This window comes from Eschscholzia californica, unplaced genomic scaffold (assembly GCF_041429995.1).
Source record: "Eschscholzia californica isolate CP2 unplaced genomic scaffold, dmEscCali1.0.p SCAF_4, whole genome shotgun sequence".
NCBI lineage: Eukaryota > Viridiplantae > Streptophyta > Magnoliopsida > Ranunculales > Papaveraceae > Eschscholzia > Eschscholzia californica.
The window spans coordinates 40360550-40381205 of NW_028238461.1; the positions used below are offsets into that span (position 1 = coordinate 40360550).

General features: G+C 32.3%; 1 protein-coding gene across 1 annotated transcript; it reads left to right on the forward strand.

Annotated features, from left to right (window-relative positions):
• Positions 1-10100: 10100 nt before the first annotated feature.
• LOC147544676 (uncharacterized) lies at positions 10101-12670 on the forward strand. The gene is made up of 4 exons (XM_086635751.1): positions 10101-10635; positions 10770-11172; positions 11481-12013; positions 12648-12670. Exons 1-4 carry the CDS (start codon positions 10101-10103, stop codon positions 12668-12670), a joined length of 1494 nt encoding a protein of 497 aa, XP_086491877.1.
• The last annotated feature ends 7986 nt before the right edge of the window (positions 12671-20656 follow it).

Here is a 20656-nt window from a genome sequence, read left to right on the forward strand (position 1 = left end):
AGTAGTTGTAAAACTCTTCAAGACCATTGAACTCCATTCCGAACCCAGGTACTTCTATCTCTGTTACTGATTCAACGTTGTATTTATCATCGTCAGACTCATGATAAAGTTCATAATCACCACTTTCTAAACTTTCTGAAGTCATTTCTCTACGTAAATAGTTACTACGAAGTTAAAATCAAAGTATTATAAAGAGGTAAATTCAAGTAATAACCAATAACAATTCAAGAAATGAATAACAATTATACGACAAAATAAAGATTGACTCAATGAAACTAAACCTAGATTGATATCGTCAAACTAAAACTAGATATTGACATAATTTCTTGAACAAAAAATGAGCACTTTATCTATAAGCTAGGTTTTATGATTTCGCACAGATCATTCAGATTTCAGATTCGGGTTAGGGTTTGGTTACCCTCTTAGTTATCTGGTGAGATTGGTTCCGGTAGTGATAAAAAAAACCTAAGTTTTTTACCTCATAATATCTTCACCAAATTAGAGTTGATTTTTTGCATGAAAGTAAATGAATCTTCAAAGGGGAAGAATCTAATGTCAAACCTAAATATTGTTAAACTAAAACTAGATAATGGCCGATATAAGTTGGGGGTGAATTCTTGACTGATATACCTATATATTAGAGAAACGCTATATGACCCGAAAATGAGGGCGGACGATAGCACGAAAGCGGGTGTAGCCAGCTCCAATTGGTTCGATCGTTATTCTCACCACATGGCAGGACCAATGGAAGACGGTAATTAAAAAAATCCTAAGTTTTACCTCATAATATCTCTGCTAAAAAACAAAAGTCTATTCATCCCTCAATTTTGGTCCCTCCCCCACCCCTCTACTGATGTGGCGACATATCACTGGAGTATATTTTCTCACCATTCTCTCTCCAATTGCTCCACACTCAAGTGATATGTCGCCACATAAGCGGAGGGCTGGGGGAGGGACCAAAATGGAGGGATGAATATATAAAATTTTTCACTAAAAAATGGCTTAAAAGTGGAAAAATATATAGAGGTGAAGTAGAGTCGTGGCTGAGAATCTAAGGGCCTGGTGGCTAAAGTTATGGGAGACCCTCTATGTTAACATAAAGTTGAAAATGTATTTCACATGTCAATGAATAAATGTACAAAAAATTTCAATAATATAGATGACATTAAATTGTTCACGGAACCAAACTCGTAATATGAAGTTTCCAATGATCACTTCAAATAATTTTCTAGTAAAGTTTCTTTGATATTGAAGCAATATACCAACTAAGTAGTTAGACTCTTAGATGATCAAGAAAAGCATAACGAATGTTAGAGATGGTAATCCAAACATGTAGAACTAAGATTTTATGTCAGAACAGGCTAACATAAAACTTGATAACGTTGTGAAAATTATTTTGGTATGAAACTGAAAACTATACAAATACTTCCGTACAAAAAAATTTAAAAATAACAGAGATATTCATGCTCACGAAGATTCTAATTTGATTGGTACTAGTTTTAAAAACAAGGTTGAATTTTCTCCAAAACCATGAAACCCTAGAGTATTTGAAACATATTTAAAGACAATAAGACCTTGTGAAATTTTTTAGGGTGCCAACAACAATAAGTAGGGGCGCTCGTAGAACCACCTTAAGAAGATAAGAAATAGTGCCATTCATGGTAGTCGAATCCTTAACCATCAGTATGCGGGAGTCGAGACAGATTTTCTACGCTGAGCCATATACGTTACAAGAATACGGGATCTTAGTATTAATAACACTTAATACAAGAATTTGAGATTGGGTTCATGTTTAGTGGGGAGCCCAGGGTGAACGCCCTGCCCCCCGCCCCCTCAAAACCTGAGGTGAAGAATCAAATGTCAAACCTTTTGAAATTGGTAGAATAATTGGTGAAAAGAAGAGAGGGCGAGATCTTGGGGACGTGGGTTTGGATATGATCAGGACCTTTGGCATCCTCGATGGTCCAGGTCATATTTTAGTTGAGGGATCTGAAGCTAAACACGTCCAAATGGTGGACCTAAGTGTAATATCCAAAAATTAGAGAAAATCACGTAGTTTGAAGTTTTCTCGATCAGGTGGCGTCCTCTCATTTGATCGATAGTCAATAGCTTTTTTGCTTTTCTCTCCAAACAACATCGTTGATTTACATAATTGCTAGAGTCGACCGCAACCAGAAAGTTGATGTAACGATACAGGTATTCCCCTAAGAAATCATATGTGGAAATGGTATCATGGAAGGTTGCTATAAACACAAGCGCCTAGATGTACCGAGAGGGAGATACATCTAGGCCAGAGGGGGCCATGACCCCTTCGATCTAGTCGTAGTGACTTCCATTATAATTATGATTTCACAAGGGTTTTGTTAATTCAAATAATACAAAATGTGCAACAATATAGTGTTATAGGCTGCATGGTAGCAGTTGTGGTTTTGACCCGAGTGATCTTGGTTCAATTCCATGCGGCAATAAAAATTTTATGCTTAGTTTTAAGACTTCTATTGGGTGTTTGGAAATGGTATACCATCTATTTTTTCTCATAAATTTAAAAAATATTAACAATTTCTTTTTGTTGAAAACCTCGTATTAATTGTCCAAAAAAATTTATTTTTATTTTAGAGTTTGAAAAATAGACCTAGGGTTGGACAATAAAAAAATTGCGACACAAAGACTGATTATTTAAAAGACCATAGATAAATTCCAATTTTTGAGAAGAAATACATGATTTTATTTATTTGAGAAAGGGGCATGAACTTGAGTTAATCAGTTAAGTTCTAATCAGTTAAGTTCTAATCTCGCTAACTTTCAAGCTGAAAACTCAAGCAAGCAAATAATATATTCATTTAATAACATAATTTTTTCCCTCCGGAATACACGAGCACCAACAAAGACTCATTTGTTTGTTATATTTTCTTTTATGAAGAAACAAATTAAAAGAAAAAATCATATTCGCCGAGCATGCTCGCACTGTAATAATACATGTTCTATAGTTTCAATATTTTTCTCACAAATTTGACATATATTGAGTTTACCAATAAATCGCAGAATTTTATGAAGAACACGTAATGAATTGGTACAACATTTCTATAGAAATAATTTGATTTTTGGAATCACATCTAAATGTCATATCAAATGCCACTTTACCTTGATTTAAGTAGGTGAATCATGTTTCATAATTTGATTACAAAGAAATGGAAGAAACAAATTAAGAGAAAAAATCATATTCGCCGAGCATGCTCGCACTGTAATAATACATGTTCTATAGTTTCAATATTTTTCTCACAAATTTGACATATATTGAGTTTACCAATAAATCGCATAATTTTATGAAGAACACGTAATGAATTGGTACAACATTTCTATAGAAATAATTTGATTTTTGGAATCACATCTAAATGTCATATCAAATGCCACTTTACCTTGATTTAAGTAGGTGAATCATGTTTCATAATTTGATTACAAAGAAATGGAAGAACTTACCAATAGTTGTATGATTCCATTTCACCTGATCCGGCCCGTATTTGTTTATGGTAATAGCTAGAATTTACCAGAAAAGGGTCCAAATTTTCTTGAAGAATTGGAAAATTCCAATTACCCTCGAGAGTGAGTTGGGAGATTTTTGTCAATCGAGAATTTTTCGAATTACTAATCAGTGGACATATGTTTGGAGTCCTTGGGTCGGTCCGAATATTAACGCTCATGTCATCAAGAATTTCCCAAATGTATTTATCATCTATAAGGTCTAAAGAATTAGAGATATTTTTCCAAATCCAAGAATGATGTTTTTTTTGCCCTGAGGCAAGTGTTGTCACTATTACGATATTTAGATCTAAGCACTTGAACCCAGAGAGAAGAGTTCAGTTTTAAATCTCCAAGCTAGTTTTCCTAAGAATATTTGATTCTCGAAATTAGGATTTCGGAATCCCAGGCCACTTGTGGTTTTCGAGGAATAAATGGATTTCGAATTATCGTAGTGGATTAGTTTTGTTTTTCCCCACCAAAAAAATCTTTGAGAGATCTTGATGTGTTTGCAAATTCCCTTGGGGATCGCAAAACATTGCATCTGGTATCGGAGTAGAATTCCTGCTATTGTTGATATGACAACAAAGCGGCCAGCTCGAGACAAAAATTTATTCTGCCATTTTGAGAGTTTGGACTGGGATAAAGTTTATAAGATGAGAGAAAACCGAGATTTTCTTTTTGCCTATTTGGAGATGAACTCCCAAATATTTGTCAATGGATTGATTAGTTTTGACTTTGAGACGATCAATAAATCTTTTGAATTTAGGAAGCTTCTTTTGAGAGGAAAAAATACTAGGTTTGTTGAAACTGATGATCTGTCCCGAGGCAATACAAAAAGAAGAGAGAATATCTTTTAGCTTCCGAGTATCATCAAAGGTATTATTCCCAAAATGATCTAATTGTCTGCAAAGAGAAGGTGATGAATATCCAATTTCGAGGATTTAATAGAGAACCCCTTGAAAGATTTATCTAATGAAGTTGTAGATAGAAGGCGGTACCTTCCATCGCTAGAATGAATAGAAACGGTGATAATCGGTCTCCTTGCCAAAGCCCACGAGAAGGATAGTAGGTTGGACCTAGTCTACCATTAATCAAAATGGCCGCAGAGGGAGAGGAGATACAAGCTGCTATAAGATTACATCAATGAGAGGAAAAGTTTAACTGCTTGAAAACTTCAAATAATTTTTGAATTAAAGGTCCAAAAATAGGGGGAGTAATTAGTCATATACCCACTCCAAAATCAATAAACACTATAAGACCAAAATAAAACATGAAACGGAAAATCAATCCAAAAGTCTATTTTTTGGCGGGCCCCATGCCTCAAGTCATTTATTTTTTCCCATTATTGTCCTTTTATAAATATATGTTAACCTATAGTAAACCAAATGTTTCTTATGGTTGAGTTAATAAATATATATTATTTCCATAAATTTTAACTCTTAATAGTTGTCAGGATCAACATACCAAATGTCCAAATCAGACGTTCTTATCCTAAAAGCGAGATTCCCTTCTCTATTTATATGTTCTTACAACATTTATGTCTCTACAAACTATTTTGTCTTGAAAATCATTATAAAAATTATAAATATGTTGATTAAATTTCGAATCTTATTAAAACATTTATTTAATTCTAACATACTTAAATGTAACATTTTTTATCACTTTTTTTTGTAAGAAAATAAGTTGAATCTTTCATCACTCCAACCTTATTTTCGTAAAAAAACATGACGTAAATTGATATTTATTCTGCTGACATTTTCAATATTAGTCTATCATTTTATTGATTCGATTAGCATAATATGTGTGGCATATGTTATGAATTAGTTAGAGTAGGTGAATAAAAGTTTGATTACTTATCTAGCATGTTATTGATTCTAACAACATTATTAGATGTAACCGAATATAAATTTTTTTCTGGCAATTTATTGATTTTAAAAACACAATTATATACTTACACTAAAAATACTTCTAATTTTTAAAACAACTTAGGTGATGAATCGACGTAACAACAACATAATAATGTATCGTATGTTTTATGACTTATTTATATTATGTTAACCAATTTTAACATTTCTCTAGCATGCTTGATTCTCCTGTATTAGTTAAATTAGGAGAACACCATTTTAAATATTTTCTAGAATTTTCTTATTTTTATTACACGTAATGCTTTTACATTTTTATGAACAGTTATTCAATCACTGAATGAATTTCAGTGATACAAATTCTTATAACTCTTACTTTAAATTAAAAATAACTAAGGAAGCATGGGGTTCAATTTTCACCCACATCGGTCAAGAGTTTAAAGGTGGGGCTCAAGTCTTCCGAGATGTTCTCGGTCATTACTCCATCGGTACGAAAAAAATACAAATTTATAAAAAATCAATTTTGTTTTCAGGCACGCATTTTACTGATTTTAACAACACAATTGCATCTTAGAATAAATATGTAGTCTTGTTTTCATTTGAAATATGCATGTCAACTGATATATATATATATATATATATATATATATATATATTGTTGACATTTTTAATATTCTTGTAGCATTTTATTGATTCTAACAGAATAATATGCGTTGTTAAAATTTTTTCATGCATAAATGTTCTAGTAGCATTTTATTTGATTTTTGCATATTTTTTGGCAACACTATCAACATCTTCTAAACTCTGAAGAATCCATCATATTTTTACAAACATAAATAAATTAGACTCAACTACAATAGAAGTATATAGATTTCTCGCAAAATTTCACATTTTTATTCTTTTAAATTGATGTTTTCGTATCATTCAATGTTTATTTATTATGTAAATCAACATATTATCCGATCATGAAATAGATGTTAGCACAAAATTCTATGTCCTCTTACATTTTTTATTCTTTTACATTGGTCCTAAATTCACCCATGCCGACCAAACATTATATGGATATACTCAAAGATAATCAAAAAATATTTGCGACATCGTTGTGATATTTCTAACATTTATGTGATGTATTCTAGCATTTTCCATTAACTCTCAATATTTTCAACGTATTTCACGATGTTTGTTCTAAAACTTAGAATAATTAAAATTAAGAGAAACTCATTACAACATAATCAATTACAAGAACTAATAACTTAAAGATTTTTTTCCCATTTATCCTTCATTTGATCCAGTAACAACCAAGTTAATTCAACATCTTCCTTTGCGCTTGTATTGTTAACTCTTTGGCTAACATTCCGTGTTAAAAATGCTTGTAGTTAGATTCGTCCACAAATTCATATAGGTGCAAAATCACATACATCCACAATCTTCCACAATCTTGTTATTAAATTTGTAAAATAAATTAGTGTTCAAACAAGTATTTGTAATTCATGGAATGATAAAATAAAAAAAAGGTAAAAGAATCGAACTGTAAAACTTCACGGAAAATCTGTACAGTTTTACTATCGATAAAGTCATTTTGAGAGTAACGTTGTTATGTTTGTAAAATGTGTTATGTTTTTTCTAAGTTTAAAAAATGTTGGTAAATTTTCACAATCTATGCAAAATCAAAGAAGTGCTACAACAAATTTGAGGGCGTTGCCGCCTGCATAAACAAACTCGCTTACTCAAAATTACAAAGCGTAAATGATTTTCTAGGTAAGTCGGAAAATTATAAAACGTATATATGCTGTTAGATTCAAGACAATGCTATGAGAATGTGCAAAATGTTTCCAAAATACTAATTACTTTTCATGTACATTTTCTGAAGGAAACAAGATTGTAGAGATAGAAACCACGGGACAAGATCTGAAGGATTTTTTTTTTTTTAAAAGATTGATTTCCTAACTTTAAGAATAAGAACAACAAAACCATGCACAGTGCAACAATCTATCGTTGAAAAAAAAAACGAGAATATGGCAAAAGAAGAAATTCAATCCATTGGGCATCATGTTGTTAGGTTTTCTCCACGTGAAGACTAAAAAGCGTGGATGATTTTTCGCTACGATTTCTATAGGTTTTCTCTCGGTGAGCTGAAGAGAGTGAGTTATAATAGATTTCCTTTGACTCAAAAGATTATGGAAACATTAATTTAAAGGAAAAGACAATTTTTTGTAGGGCTGGAAACTTCTTATTGAGAAATTATTTTCATGAAACTGAAAAGACATTTGTACCTTCTAATGTAGTGATTATATTTAACCTAAGATAGGTTAGGAAGTAGTAGAAAAAAAGGTTAGACATGTAAATTACTCTTCGTAGATTTATTTTCTATCTAATATTATCTTTGGGCTCTAAACCCATTGACCCTGTGATTTTGGACCTAAAATCCATTGACCTTTTAATTTTTTTTAAAAGAATGAAAAATTTCATGAACAATGATAATATTATAGTAATTTGTCTATCCAGAAGAAAAACGGAAAGGAAAGATGAATTGATTGAGATGAGGCTTAAGACGATCAATCAGTATCTTAGTGATAATCTTGTAAGTAATATTGAGTAGACTTGTGGGACGAAAGTCAAATGAAGTTTAGGGTGATTTGGTTTTAGGAAGAAGGAAAATGTGAGTGTGATTACGATTACGCGGAAGAATAGAAGTGTTGAAAAATTGTTGAACCATATGAATAATATCAGAATTTATGATTTCCCAATTCATCTGATAGAAGAAAGGTTGATAGTCATTAGGACCTGGGGATGATTTCTGTTGGAGAGATTGAAAGGTTTTCCGAATTTCTTCTTCCGAGGGAATTGCGATAAGTAAATCATTCTGAATTTGAGAAATATACGATTCAAATAAATTGACAATTTCCTCAGATATGATCGAATTAGATGAAGTAGCAATAGAAGAGAAACGATCGTGGAAAATGTTATGGATTTTGTCAATATCATAAGTTCATTCATTATTGTTGTCTCAGATGGAAACAATCTTATTATTATGCTGACGATTAATGGACAGAGAATGAAAGAACTTTTTGTTTTTATTCCTTAGATGAAAGTGAGAATCTCTATATTTTTCTTTCCAAAGACTCTCTTGACGCCTATGGAGTTCTTCCAGCTCGTTAAGCTTTTGATGATAGACATCGATTGGGTAATAGTGTGAAGGATCACGAGTTATAGAATTTATATTAGTGTTCATATGACTAAAAACTTTTAAAGAGTTTCGAAAAGGAGGAGATTGTAGATTCATGTTTGAAAAGGATGGGAGAGTGATTTGAACCTATATATACTCGGCAAGTGATATAAACAATAATTAAGGTTATGCATGGACCAAGGAATATTAACAAGAGATCTGTTAAAACGCTCTTAAATAAATTTGTCTAAGAATTGCTTATTCGACCAAGTATAAGGAGAACCCTTAAAACCTATATCATGAAGACATAGATTGCTAAATAGAGAATTAATTTTTGCGAGCACTGGGAGAAAACTTGGAAAAACCTCCTTGCTTATCAGTAGGCGAGATAATAGTATTAAGATCACCTATAATGACCCAAGGATCTGAGATGTTATGACCAATATTAGTAATCCTGTGCCAAGGTTCCAACTTCCCTAAATTATAGGGATGGACATGTTTTGGTGAGTATTTGATTGATAATGATATATGTGTATCATGTTGAAATCAACATAAACAATAAAGGTATCAATACGTTTTTGCCAAAATAAAATAAGATGTCCCGCATAATGATTTGGGTTAACAAAATGATGGTGATAATTACTAGATAAATTGAGATAGTTAAGAGTGGTTTCTCTATTCCTTTTAGTCTCCGAACAGAAAAATGAAATCAGGTTGAATCTGAGTTATAAGGAGATAGAGATGTTTGATGGCTAGATAAGTTTCACAACCTTGGTTCAATTTAGGATTTTGGTTTGCTAAACAAATAGCTATGACATGTTTTGATGTTGCACTTTATCAGGAGAAATTGAATGAAGTGTGGAGACATATATAAATAAATAAGACATACCTATTAATATTTGTGTACGTCTCTATAAATCGCCTATGAAGTATTTTTTTATCGATGAAACTAGACAAGGAATGATGCACAAATCAAGAACTATACGAAATAATTATGAATTTAGGACTTGAAAATAGCATACAATCTTCAAACCAAGTTAGAGGATATAGTAAATTAATCAGAAACATGACCAACCCATCATGAACAAATGGAACATAAGAATACCAACATAGTGGACTGGACCTTGTAATTGCTATTACATAATGCGTCTGATAGTTTCGCCGTGCCGGAGGCACGGGCTATACCTAGTTATATATAATTTACATAAATGTTCATGTGATTTATTGTAAATAATATACTTTTCTATAAAATTTATATGCATTAATCTTTCTCCATTTGTTATCACGGATGAAGTTTCAGGCAGAATCATCAAATCAAACTGAAATCAGAGGGTTGGGATAAGATACTTACACAAACAGGACAGTTATTTCCTGGGGGTGCAAAAGCATTTCGATATGCTCTTAGGTAATATAGTATCAACACAGGGCATGATTTCTAATTCTAAAAAAATGATTCGAAGCATGTTACTGTTGTGGGTCCTGTTGAAGATTGCAAATGGAGAGTGCATGGATGGGCACCATTGAAATGCGAATCAATGTTCATTTTGAAAGACATGGAAATGAAACATGATTGTGCTGATTTCATAAAAAAGAGCAAGAAACCAAAAATCAACAGTTCTTTTGTTGGTAAACTTATTCTAGATGATGTAACTAGAAGTCCAGATCGTTCCACATCAAGTTTGAAGAAAGATTTCTTGAAAGACTACGGTGTCCAACTACCATATTACTATACTTACGAGAACAAGAAAGATGCAATGAATGAAGCATTTGGCCAAGAAGGAGATTCATATGCAAAAGTTAAATGGTATGCTGATGCATTTTCACGTACAAATCCAAACAGCATAGTCCAATTAGAAGTTGACGATGTTACTCGTAGATTTCAAAGAATCTTTATTGCATCACATGCATGTATGGTTGAATTCAAATATTGTAGACCTGTTATTTACGTGGATGGGACGTTTTGCAAAACTCGTTTCAACTGTTGCATTCTAGCTGTTGTTGCTAAAGATGGAAACAATGCTGAATTCCTAAACTCTCTTAATTTCAATTTATTGTATCTTCAGTTTTTGTACTTTATAACGAGTTTACGTACTTTAACTATTGTCTTCGTAATTTCTCGTGAAGTATACATAACCAATGTAAATTACGTATACTTTACAAGTAAGTTTGCGAATGTAGGATTACATTATTATTGATTTATCTAACACAATTTACAATTTCAGGACTGTTTCCCTTTGCTTATGTTGTTGTTGACGCCGAGAATGACCTTAATTGGGATTGGTTTTTAAGGCATTTACGCAATGCTGTGAATATGGAAAAGACATATACTTTTATTTCAGACCGTCAGAACGGTATTATCAACGGTGTTAAGAATATTTTCCCAACAGACAACCATTCATTTTGTGTTTGGCATCTAAGGAGCAATCTAAATTTAAGATTGGCTAATGGAGCTCGAAAATCAAAGTTCTTTCAATCTTTGAATTTCAAGGCAGCTAGAGTTATTCCCGAGTCTGAGTATAATAATACTATTAAGCAGATGATACAGATGAGTGGTTCTAAAGTTGCTGCATTCTTTCAATCCTTAGACCCTGCATCATGGGCAGATTCATTCTTCCCCGGTCCAAGGTTTGATCAATCAATTTTTTTTAAAATTTTTGCCGTTATTATTGTATATTTATCATAAATTACCGAATTCTGTTGTAAATCACGTATACTTGTGAATAAGTTATACATACTTTACAGTGGTTTAAGTTATACCAGATAGAAAGTATGTATAATTTCAAATACATCATCGTAATTTATCATTATGAAATTATAATGTCATCACCTTTATAAGTTTTTTAATGATGATATAACTATATTATTTTGTCTTATTTAAACGGGTACACAACAATAACTTCTCAACTATCGGAGTCCTTTAATAATCATATCAGACATGCTCGTGTAATCCCAATTACAGCAATGTTGAATGCAATACCTATCCATATAATGAACAAGATGAATGTAGCACGCGAATTGTCTAAGAAGTGGACTACTTTCTTGTGTCCAACCATCACTGATCTTTTGAAATCTAAATATGATAGTGCAGTAACTTGGAATTATGCACAGGCAACACCACTCATATTTGAGGTTTATTCTGATCCATCTCATTGTGTTGATCTTCTTCATCTGACTTGTACATGTAGAAGGTGGCAGGTTGATGGTGTTCCTTGTGAGCATGTCATGTTGTGCATTAAAACTTTGTCTAACGATCAACAAGATTGTTTCTATGATCCTATTTGGACATTTGAGTCTCATGAGAAGACTTACCAGGAACATATAATGCCCGTCCCAAATTATGATGAGCCACGTACATTTGATGAAGAGTCAAAAACAATTCCACCGTTGATTTGTCGTAGACCTGGTAGGTCAAGAACAATACAGATCGAGAGCTCAGACAACATTCACAGGAAATTGAGGATATGTGGTAGGTGTAAGCAACCTGCCTACCACAATCGCTCCACATGTAGGGTTACTATTTGTTTTTGTTTCTTCAGTTACCGTATATACAATGTAACTCCGGTTCTACTTATTGACAATCTAATTAGTAAAATTTCATTATTTGTGAAATGTTTCATTATTTTTCATAAGACTTGCATAATTTATTATAAATTATACATAATACCGTATTTACAGTTTAGGTATATGACGTATATATTATACTTTTTCCTTAGTATATCATAATTTGTTGTACATCATTAAATTTCATTATAAAACTTACTTAGAGTATATCAGTACACAATATAAATTCCTTCATATAAATGACCACTACCAGAAATTACCATAATTTCAATGACAATTCAAACATTTATAGATAAAAAACATATAGAATTCTGTCATAAACTATCAAACATTCAAATACTTAGAGTCATTACATTTGATTTAAAATGTACCACTAAACAAAATTATAAGCAAAACTAATGTAAATTCTTTCTCCACTGATCTCTTGTTTCATAAAGAAGGTCGTACGTCACCTGCGCCCTCTTTCGTTGTGATAAATCCGTCCAATCGTTGCCAATAAATTGTTTTGGTACTTCCCATTTGAAATGTTTCATGAACAGGATCTCCATTTGTAGCATTATAAATGGACCACAATCCGCACTGTCCATCATTGATTAATCATCGAAAAATCAAACCATGAAATAATTAACATCAAATCAAGCTGTATAATACTAGTAGATAAAGATTACAAGTTTGTTACTTACTTTTCTCCTTGTTGATGATCATACGGCGTATTCAACTCCTTACATTTCTTTTTAAATTCAAGACAGACATATTTAATTTTGTGAAGCACATCTAGTATCTCCAGTCAATACTTGACCGCATTTACTTCGCAATTTTTACGTAGCATTATGTCGAAGAATAACGAGTTGTAGTGTGTCCAAGTTTGATCATAATAATAAAAAACTAGCAACGTCCAATGGATACCCCTATTTACATCTGTAATCATCGCATGACACATTGGTGCAACTATATAAGATATTAGACCTCTATCAACCTCATTTAACATCTGATCTTTGAGTTGTGCGTCTATGTTTGCTTTTGATGCCTTGTAATTTATCATTGTCTGTTCAATAAACATTCAAGCTTAGCACAGTAAGTTTGCATCATTTCATCTAAAGATTCACATGAACAGTTAACGTTTGATATATTACATGTAAAGTATACATATTTTACAGACATTATAACACGATTTACTGCTGATCATTTATTTTACATGTAAAGTATGTATACTTTATCACACAATATTATATGATTTATTACCTAACAGATATAATTTTTGAAATATATAGTGCCTTTACATAAAACAATGAAATTTTAATTCAGACTTACCCATAATTCTGCTGCAAGAATGAATACTTGTCCTGCTCCAAACACTACTTTTGCAGAAAGATGCTTTCCCCACCAATTTATAATCTGAGTATCTGTTTCGAAATTCATCATTAGTAGGTCTAACTGTCTCCCTCTGATCTCACTCATGATTTGATTTGCCCAAATAAGTGTTTTGCATGTTAGTTATTGTTAGTTCAAATAAGTTGTGATTGTAATACTCAAAAATATACTATTTCGTAAAGCACACATAATGTCAATTACAGACACAACACTCATAGTTCAACAACATGACATTGGATAACAAAATAGAACAACTATCATATGTAAATCACTCATTACGTGTTTTTCCCTCCTTTGTTAAACTCTTCAAGAAGACCCTTTTCATCATCTTTAACTTGTTTCCATACTTTGCTCTTCTTCCAGTTGCATAGTTTCTAGTCAACATCGGATGCTGGTTTCTTCCCATTATTATCTTCCATATTTTCAACATTCACGACATCCTCCTTTTTAGACTTTGTATCATTTTCTTTTTAATTTTTTCTTCCTTGTCTTTTGGATCTGCCTTTTCAGTGTGTTTCCTAGTTCTAGGGGCATCCTTTACTCTCTTGCCAAGAGAATTTTGTTTTGGTGTTTTAACAACAGCTTCTGATTTTCCTCCTACTCTCTTTGAAGCTTTTGATTTTGTCCTTGGCTTTTTTACTGTCTTTGGTGAAGGCTCTACAAAATGATCATCTTCATCTTGTTGCACATCTTTTCCAATATAAGATTTTCCAATTTCAGCTATTCCAGCAAAGTCATTTGGATCAATCTCATCAATACCCAATGAAAATGTTGGTGTGCTACTAAAAACTCTATCTTCATCATTTTGATACAACACCATGGCTGTGCATGGTACATTCTCACCAGTTTCTGCATAAGTAATTATACAGATTTTCAGTAAAATCATCCATAATGTAATATATCTACATTATTATGTCAACCAAAGAAGACATAATTTCATGTAAAGTATCTATAATTTATACCATTGTAACATAATAATTGTTGAAAGTATGCATAATGTAAGTCATGCTATATGATAATTTTAAAATAGAAACTCTCACCAATGTTGTTACCACCATCATTGTTAAACTCACTCTCCTGTTGCTTATCACCATCAGCAATTTCATTTTCCTCAACATTTTTTTCTTCTTCTTTATCACCATTATTTTCTTCATCACCGTCAATTCCATCTTCTAGCTCTACATCTTTATCTCCCACATTTCCTTCATCACCGTCAATTCCATCTTCTAGCTCTACATCTTTATCTCCCACATTTCCTTCATCACCATAATTAGTTTCATCATGTCCATCATTAACCTCATCTTCAGATACCTCCACATCAACTTTTTTCCTTCAACTTAAGTTGTTCTTTCAACTCAGCTATTTCTTTTCTCAACATTTCTATTTCAACATCTTTACTCTTCATTCCACTCTTTAGAGATTCTATCATCTCCAGCATATCAATATTTTGATCAATAGTTAATTCAAGATCAACCTTTTCAGTAAATTTGAGCAAACCTTGCTCTTCTTCATTTTCTTCTTCATCAACACCAACAATTACCTGCATTTGAAGTTTCAACATTTTACCAAAATTTTATACACATAATTACAATGTAATGTAAATTATACATAAGAGAGCATAAAGTACATATATTTCATGGTACAACAAAAAACAAATAAACATAAATTATGAGTATTTGTTATAAAGTACACATACTTTATGATAAATAATAACCAGTGTTATAAAAATTATACCTGATCTGCTTCTAGTCTAGCCATATCATTCTCCATTCCATTAATGAAATCATCAACTGACCACCTCAAGAACCTTGGATATTTTGTTGCATTCAAAGGATTCTTCTGGTACAGTGATGTGTGCATGCATATCCAGAACTATAACACAATATGTAAAATTCTCACATTACACAACTTACATAACATATAATTTTACATAAAGTATACATACTTTCTATACAATTAGACATAGAACATGTAAAGTATGCATACTTACAGGTAAAAGAAACAAGAAACCAGATGCTTTGGTTGGGTCTTCAGCATGCTTGTCAATGGTTTCCATCATGTAAGAGTGTATGGCTCTTGGCCATGACACCCTATTGATAGCCCTTCTCGACATGATTTTCTTATAAATACTTGGCAAAACTGTGAAACCAGCCAAAGATGCAAACAGGAAGTTGCCTGCTAACAACATGATTAAAAGACTTACAAATTCGATTGCTGGCTCATGGTTTCTAATACATCTCTGTGGTGCCATTGCAACGTAAGCACTTGAAATGCCCTTGTTCTTGTTACTTGATTTTTTGACTGGTTCCTCGAAATATTTCATAAGAAATGCACACTTGAATGGATCTTGTTTATGATACCTTGGAAAAGCCTCATATTCTGCCCCCTCCATTGGCATCCCAAGCACTAGGGAAACATCTTCTGGTTTAAACTCTAATTCAATCCCACCGATGATAAATTTCTTTGTCGATTTTTTGTATCGACAAAGAATGTCCAATATTGCACTTACTGGACGATTGTTATAGTTTTCCCTAAGGATGAACCCCTCTGCCATGGAATCAAATAGCTTTGAGGAAGGTGTATGGCCAATTTCTTCCTTCATTTCTTCCGTCATGTACTGACGGTGGCTTGTTATCAACTCGCCAACTATGTCAACAGTACGACAAGTGTTATCTTTTTTCCTTCCCTTTCTTGGTGGTTGAGCTTGCTCCCACCTGTTACATAAAGTTTTTAGATTTATGTGGAAAGTATGACACATTTCATTTCAAATTATGTATACTTTATCATAAATAATAGTAATATTTCAGAAATTCCATAATCAGACTCATACATCATACCTCTTTGACTGAAATTGCTTTATTTTATGACTTTTTCATAGTTACACCTTCTTCATTGGTCGAGCTTACTTTGTTTTTGGATTTCTTAGCAGGAACTAATTCTTCCTCTAATACTTTTCTTTTTAGAGGACTTTTTCTAACTAGTGTAGAATCTTTGGCTGCTACAGAAGTCGATTTTGATTTAGGTGCCATTGAAATCTCCTGCAACAAAAAAAGTAAACAGTTTAGATACTTTCAGAACCCTAAAAACAAGTTTTATAAGAAATTTCATGTAATTTATACATCATAAGCAACAAAAAAAGTAACACTATGAAACCTAAAAACTTAAAAAACAAATCAAAACCCTTAAAAACACACAAAATCTTCACAAAATCGCCAAAATACAAAAGCAAACCCTAAACCCCAACAAGAAAGAATAAAAAGTTTATAAAACATTATCAAAACTAATATAGATTTTCACATGACAGTATACATAATTTATCAAACAGATCTTAAAAATATGATTTAGGAATAAGCTTTAAACATCAGAAACTAAATCAGAACAGAAAAAACCCTAAAAATCACCCCAAAATCTCACCAAAACGTTGCAACAAACTTCTTTATGATGAAAAAATAACATGCAAACTCGGGTTTAAATTGATTTTCACCTGACAGTAACGATGGTTCGAAACTCAAACGAATCCACTAAACGTTTAGGTTTTAATGAAAAGTAAAACCTTTTCACCTGAATCGGAATCTTGAAAGATTAAGAAGGTTGATGAAGAACGTCGATTTCTTTGCTTCTGGAAGATGCCGATTCGAAGATTTAGTTAGGGTTTTGGAACGATACGATTTTGGGTAATTTCAGATTTTTTTCTTAATCAGTAAAAGGTAGAGAGAGAAAGTGGTGGAGGTCTAATATCCAGTTTCTCTTAATAACCCAAAAATCACGCTTCATACCTGTTAGACAATTTCGCGCTGGCACCACATTTCGAAATCCCCCTCAATTAGTTTTGGGACACAAACGAAAATCTAATATAGATGGTAAGGGTTTTTTGACCAAAGAGTAAAAGGACTAAAAATCCATAATTTAACAAGATTGGACCCTAAACCTTTTTTCAAGATTATTTTGGCTTATATACCCACAGACCCAAAAAATAACACCTAAGCATAGAAGGACCTAATATAAATTAACTACTACAATGAGAACAAGACTCAGAGAATAGAAAAGACGGTAATAGAACTATATATTATATAAACACACACACTGATATACGCTATTAATATATACAAAACTGTACAGTACTAAAAATAATTACAAAGTAACAAAAGTATTACTAGGATAGGCAAAAGAAAATACTAATATTCATCTCATTCGGCTTAATTTCAGAATTGTCGGCCCATCAAACATTTCAAGGTGGAATGTTTGGTATAGTTTTTAATTGAACCAACAATGTGAAGAAGGTTGTGAATGGCTGTGCAATGCACTTCTTCAATTGTAGAAGCAAAGTGCATTATTGTAACAGCCAATAGGCATCAATGATAGTTTTAGTTGAGATAAAAGAAATAAAAATTATATTCATTCTTCCATTTTGGTCCCTCTCCCACCCCTCCGTTGATGTGACGACATATCATTGGAGTATATTTTCTAACCACTCTATCTCCGATTGCTCAACACTCAAGTTATATGCCGCCACATCGACAGAAGGTTGGGGGAGGGACCAAAATGGAGGGATGAATAGAATTTCTCATAAATAAAACAAATGGCTCTTTGAAGGGTCATTGTTGGTGATCTTATGAGCCAAAAAATTGTCTTTTAAATGCACATATTATTGACTTGCTTTAGTTGAGAATTTTAGACTAACAACGTTATACTTAACATGTTAGTTTTCATTCTAAGCTAGAGTGTACTGTGTATCAAGTACCAACTCTCTAAGTCTCATATTAGTTTTCATTCTAAGCTAGAGTGTACTGTGTATTAAGTACCAACTCTCTAAGTCTCATATTCGAGACACCGATATATGGAGTATTTTTTTTTTTTTTTTGATGAGATATATGGAGTATTTATTTCCCAAAAAAAAGTTAGTGATGTTAAAACTTAACCGTGCCCATTGTTAAATTGACAGAATGCCACACCCTTTTCCCATTTGAAAATGAGCTTTTGGACGAACAACCCAAAATTGGGCCCAAAATGTGAGCCCAATCTATTGTTAGCGAAAAATTGAAGGCAACTCCACAAAGTCTGAAGGGTACGCGAAAATTCCGAAATGCCTTTCTTCTTTTCGAAACACGGAAGTGCCATCGAAACATTCTCGGGAAACACGAAATTTTCTGAAAAATAATCTAACGCACCTCCTATCAAATCTTTTACTTTCCACAAATTTACATAATTGCCATTACAAAATTTACCAACTTGCCATTTTCGTTCTTTTTTCCAGATTTATTTCTTATTTCTTTTTTTATTTTCTCTCACACATGTTTCTCTCTCCAATCTCAACAGATTTTTCTCTCTTTGAAAATTACTTTTCTGATTTTTTTTCTCTCTCCAATTCTTATTTTCTCTCTAATTCTCTTTCCAAATTTTTCTTTACAAACTTGTCATTTATTTCTCATTCAAATTTCAACAGATTTCTTTCTCTTTTCATTTTTTTCTCCAAATTTTCTACTTTTTAAATTTAAATGTTCCTCATTTTTAGTAATTTTTCATTGACTTGTTTTCATATATTTTTGGGTAGTTTCCCATTGATTTGATTCTCTCTCTATCTTTTCTTCTTTTTAAACATATTTTCTCTCTCAAGTCTTAACTCTTTTCCTTCTCTCAAACATTCTCTCCTTATATGATGGACAATTACAGGACATTCCTTCCAAAATGTAAATTATTTTCAAGGAAAATTTATAGGACATTTTTCTTTGTACTGTACGTTTCTTTATTTACTGGACACTTGTGTACTGGGAATTATCTTGTGTACTTGGAGTTGTTTTATGTACTAGCCATTTGATTATATACTAGACACTTTTGTACTGAGAATTTTCTTGTGTACCGGGAATTATTTTGTGTACTAGGAATTGTTCTGTGTACTGACCATTTGGTTATGTACTAGACACCTTTGTACTGGGAATTTTCTTGTGTGTCGGGAATTGTTCTATGTACTAGCCATTTGATTATGTACGAGACACTTTTGTACTAGGAATTTTCTTGTGTACCGGGAATTGTTTTATGTACGATCATTTGGTTATGTACTAGACACTATTTGTGCTGGAAATTTTCTTGTGTATCGGCAATTGTTTTATGTGCTGACCATTTGGTTATGTACTAGACACTTTTTTGGAAAGAAAGTATAGGAAATTATTTTCCAACTTTGAACCAACTTCTTTTATTTATTTATTTTGCTATTTTTTTATTTTCTTTCCAACTTTGAACTAATTTCGAATTTTTCTCTCCAACTTTCCAGATTTTTCTTTTTTCTTTTTTAATTTTCAGATTTCTCTCTCCAATCTCAACAGATTTCTTTGTCTTTAAAATTATTTTTCTGTTTTGGAAGATTTTTCAGAAGTTGATAATCTTTCTAAAAGATAGAGACGGTAATAATATAACCGATTTTGGAAGATTTGTACAGAGAGAGAGGAAGAATAAATAAGAACATAAAACTTTTAGAGAGCTAAAGAACAAAAAACTTTGATGTTTTAAAGATTGAAAGAAATGAAGAAGATCAAATTTGAAACAAAATAAGAATGATGGAGAAGATATTTGGATGTATAAATAAGAAGGAAGAAGGAATTGAAAAAATATAATGGGAGGGATCCCAAAAATTTGGCCAAAATTTCGGAAAAATGGCATCATTTATGAACATTTGAAAGAAATCTAAATGTTTTATAGAGAGAAACAAAGTAATGTACGGAAATTTAATGTTTTTTCTGTTGTCGTCGTCAGATTGTAAGGAAAGCTGGAAATGTCCCGTCCAAGGGCAAGAGGGTTAGAAAAAACAAACCAGGAAAAGTTGTACTTTCTTGACATTTGGATTTGTTTCTCATTTTTTGTCAAGAAAAGATTGGAAACGAATTTACCTCCATTTTTTTGGACTGTTGGGTCAGTTTTTGTTTGAAAATTTTATCTATGCTTATTTGGAAAAATAACTCTCTATACTACAACAAAAGCTTTTATCTTTATTTTAAGTTAGTGGGCTTACTTCTCTTCAACATAAAATTGTCACTACAAAAATCGGGAATATTGCAGACGCCAGGAAACCGTCGGTAAGCCGACATTCTCGTTGGCGGAAGTATTAGCCGACGAGCGGGAAACGGTCGACAGAAAGCTGATGGTATGCCCGACCACTCTCCAGGCTGAATCCCGATTGGGTGAC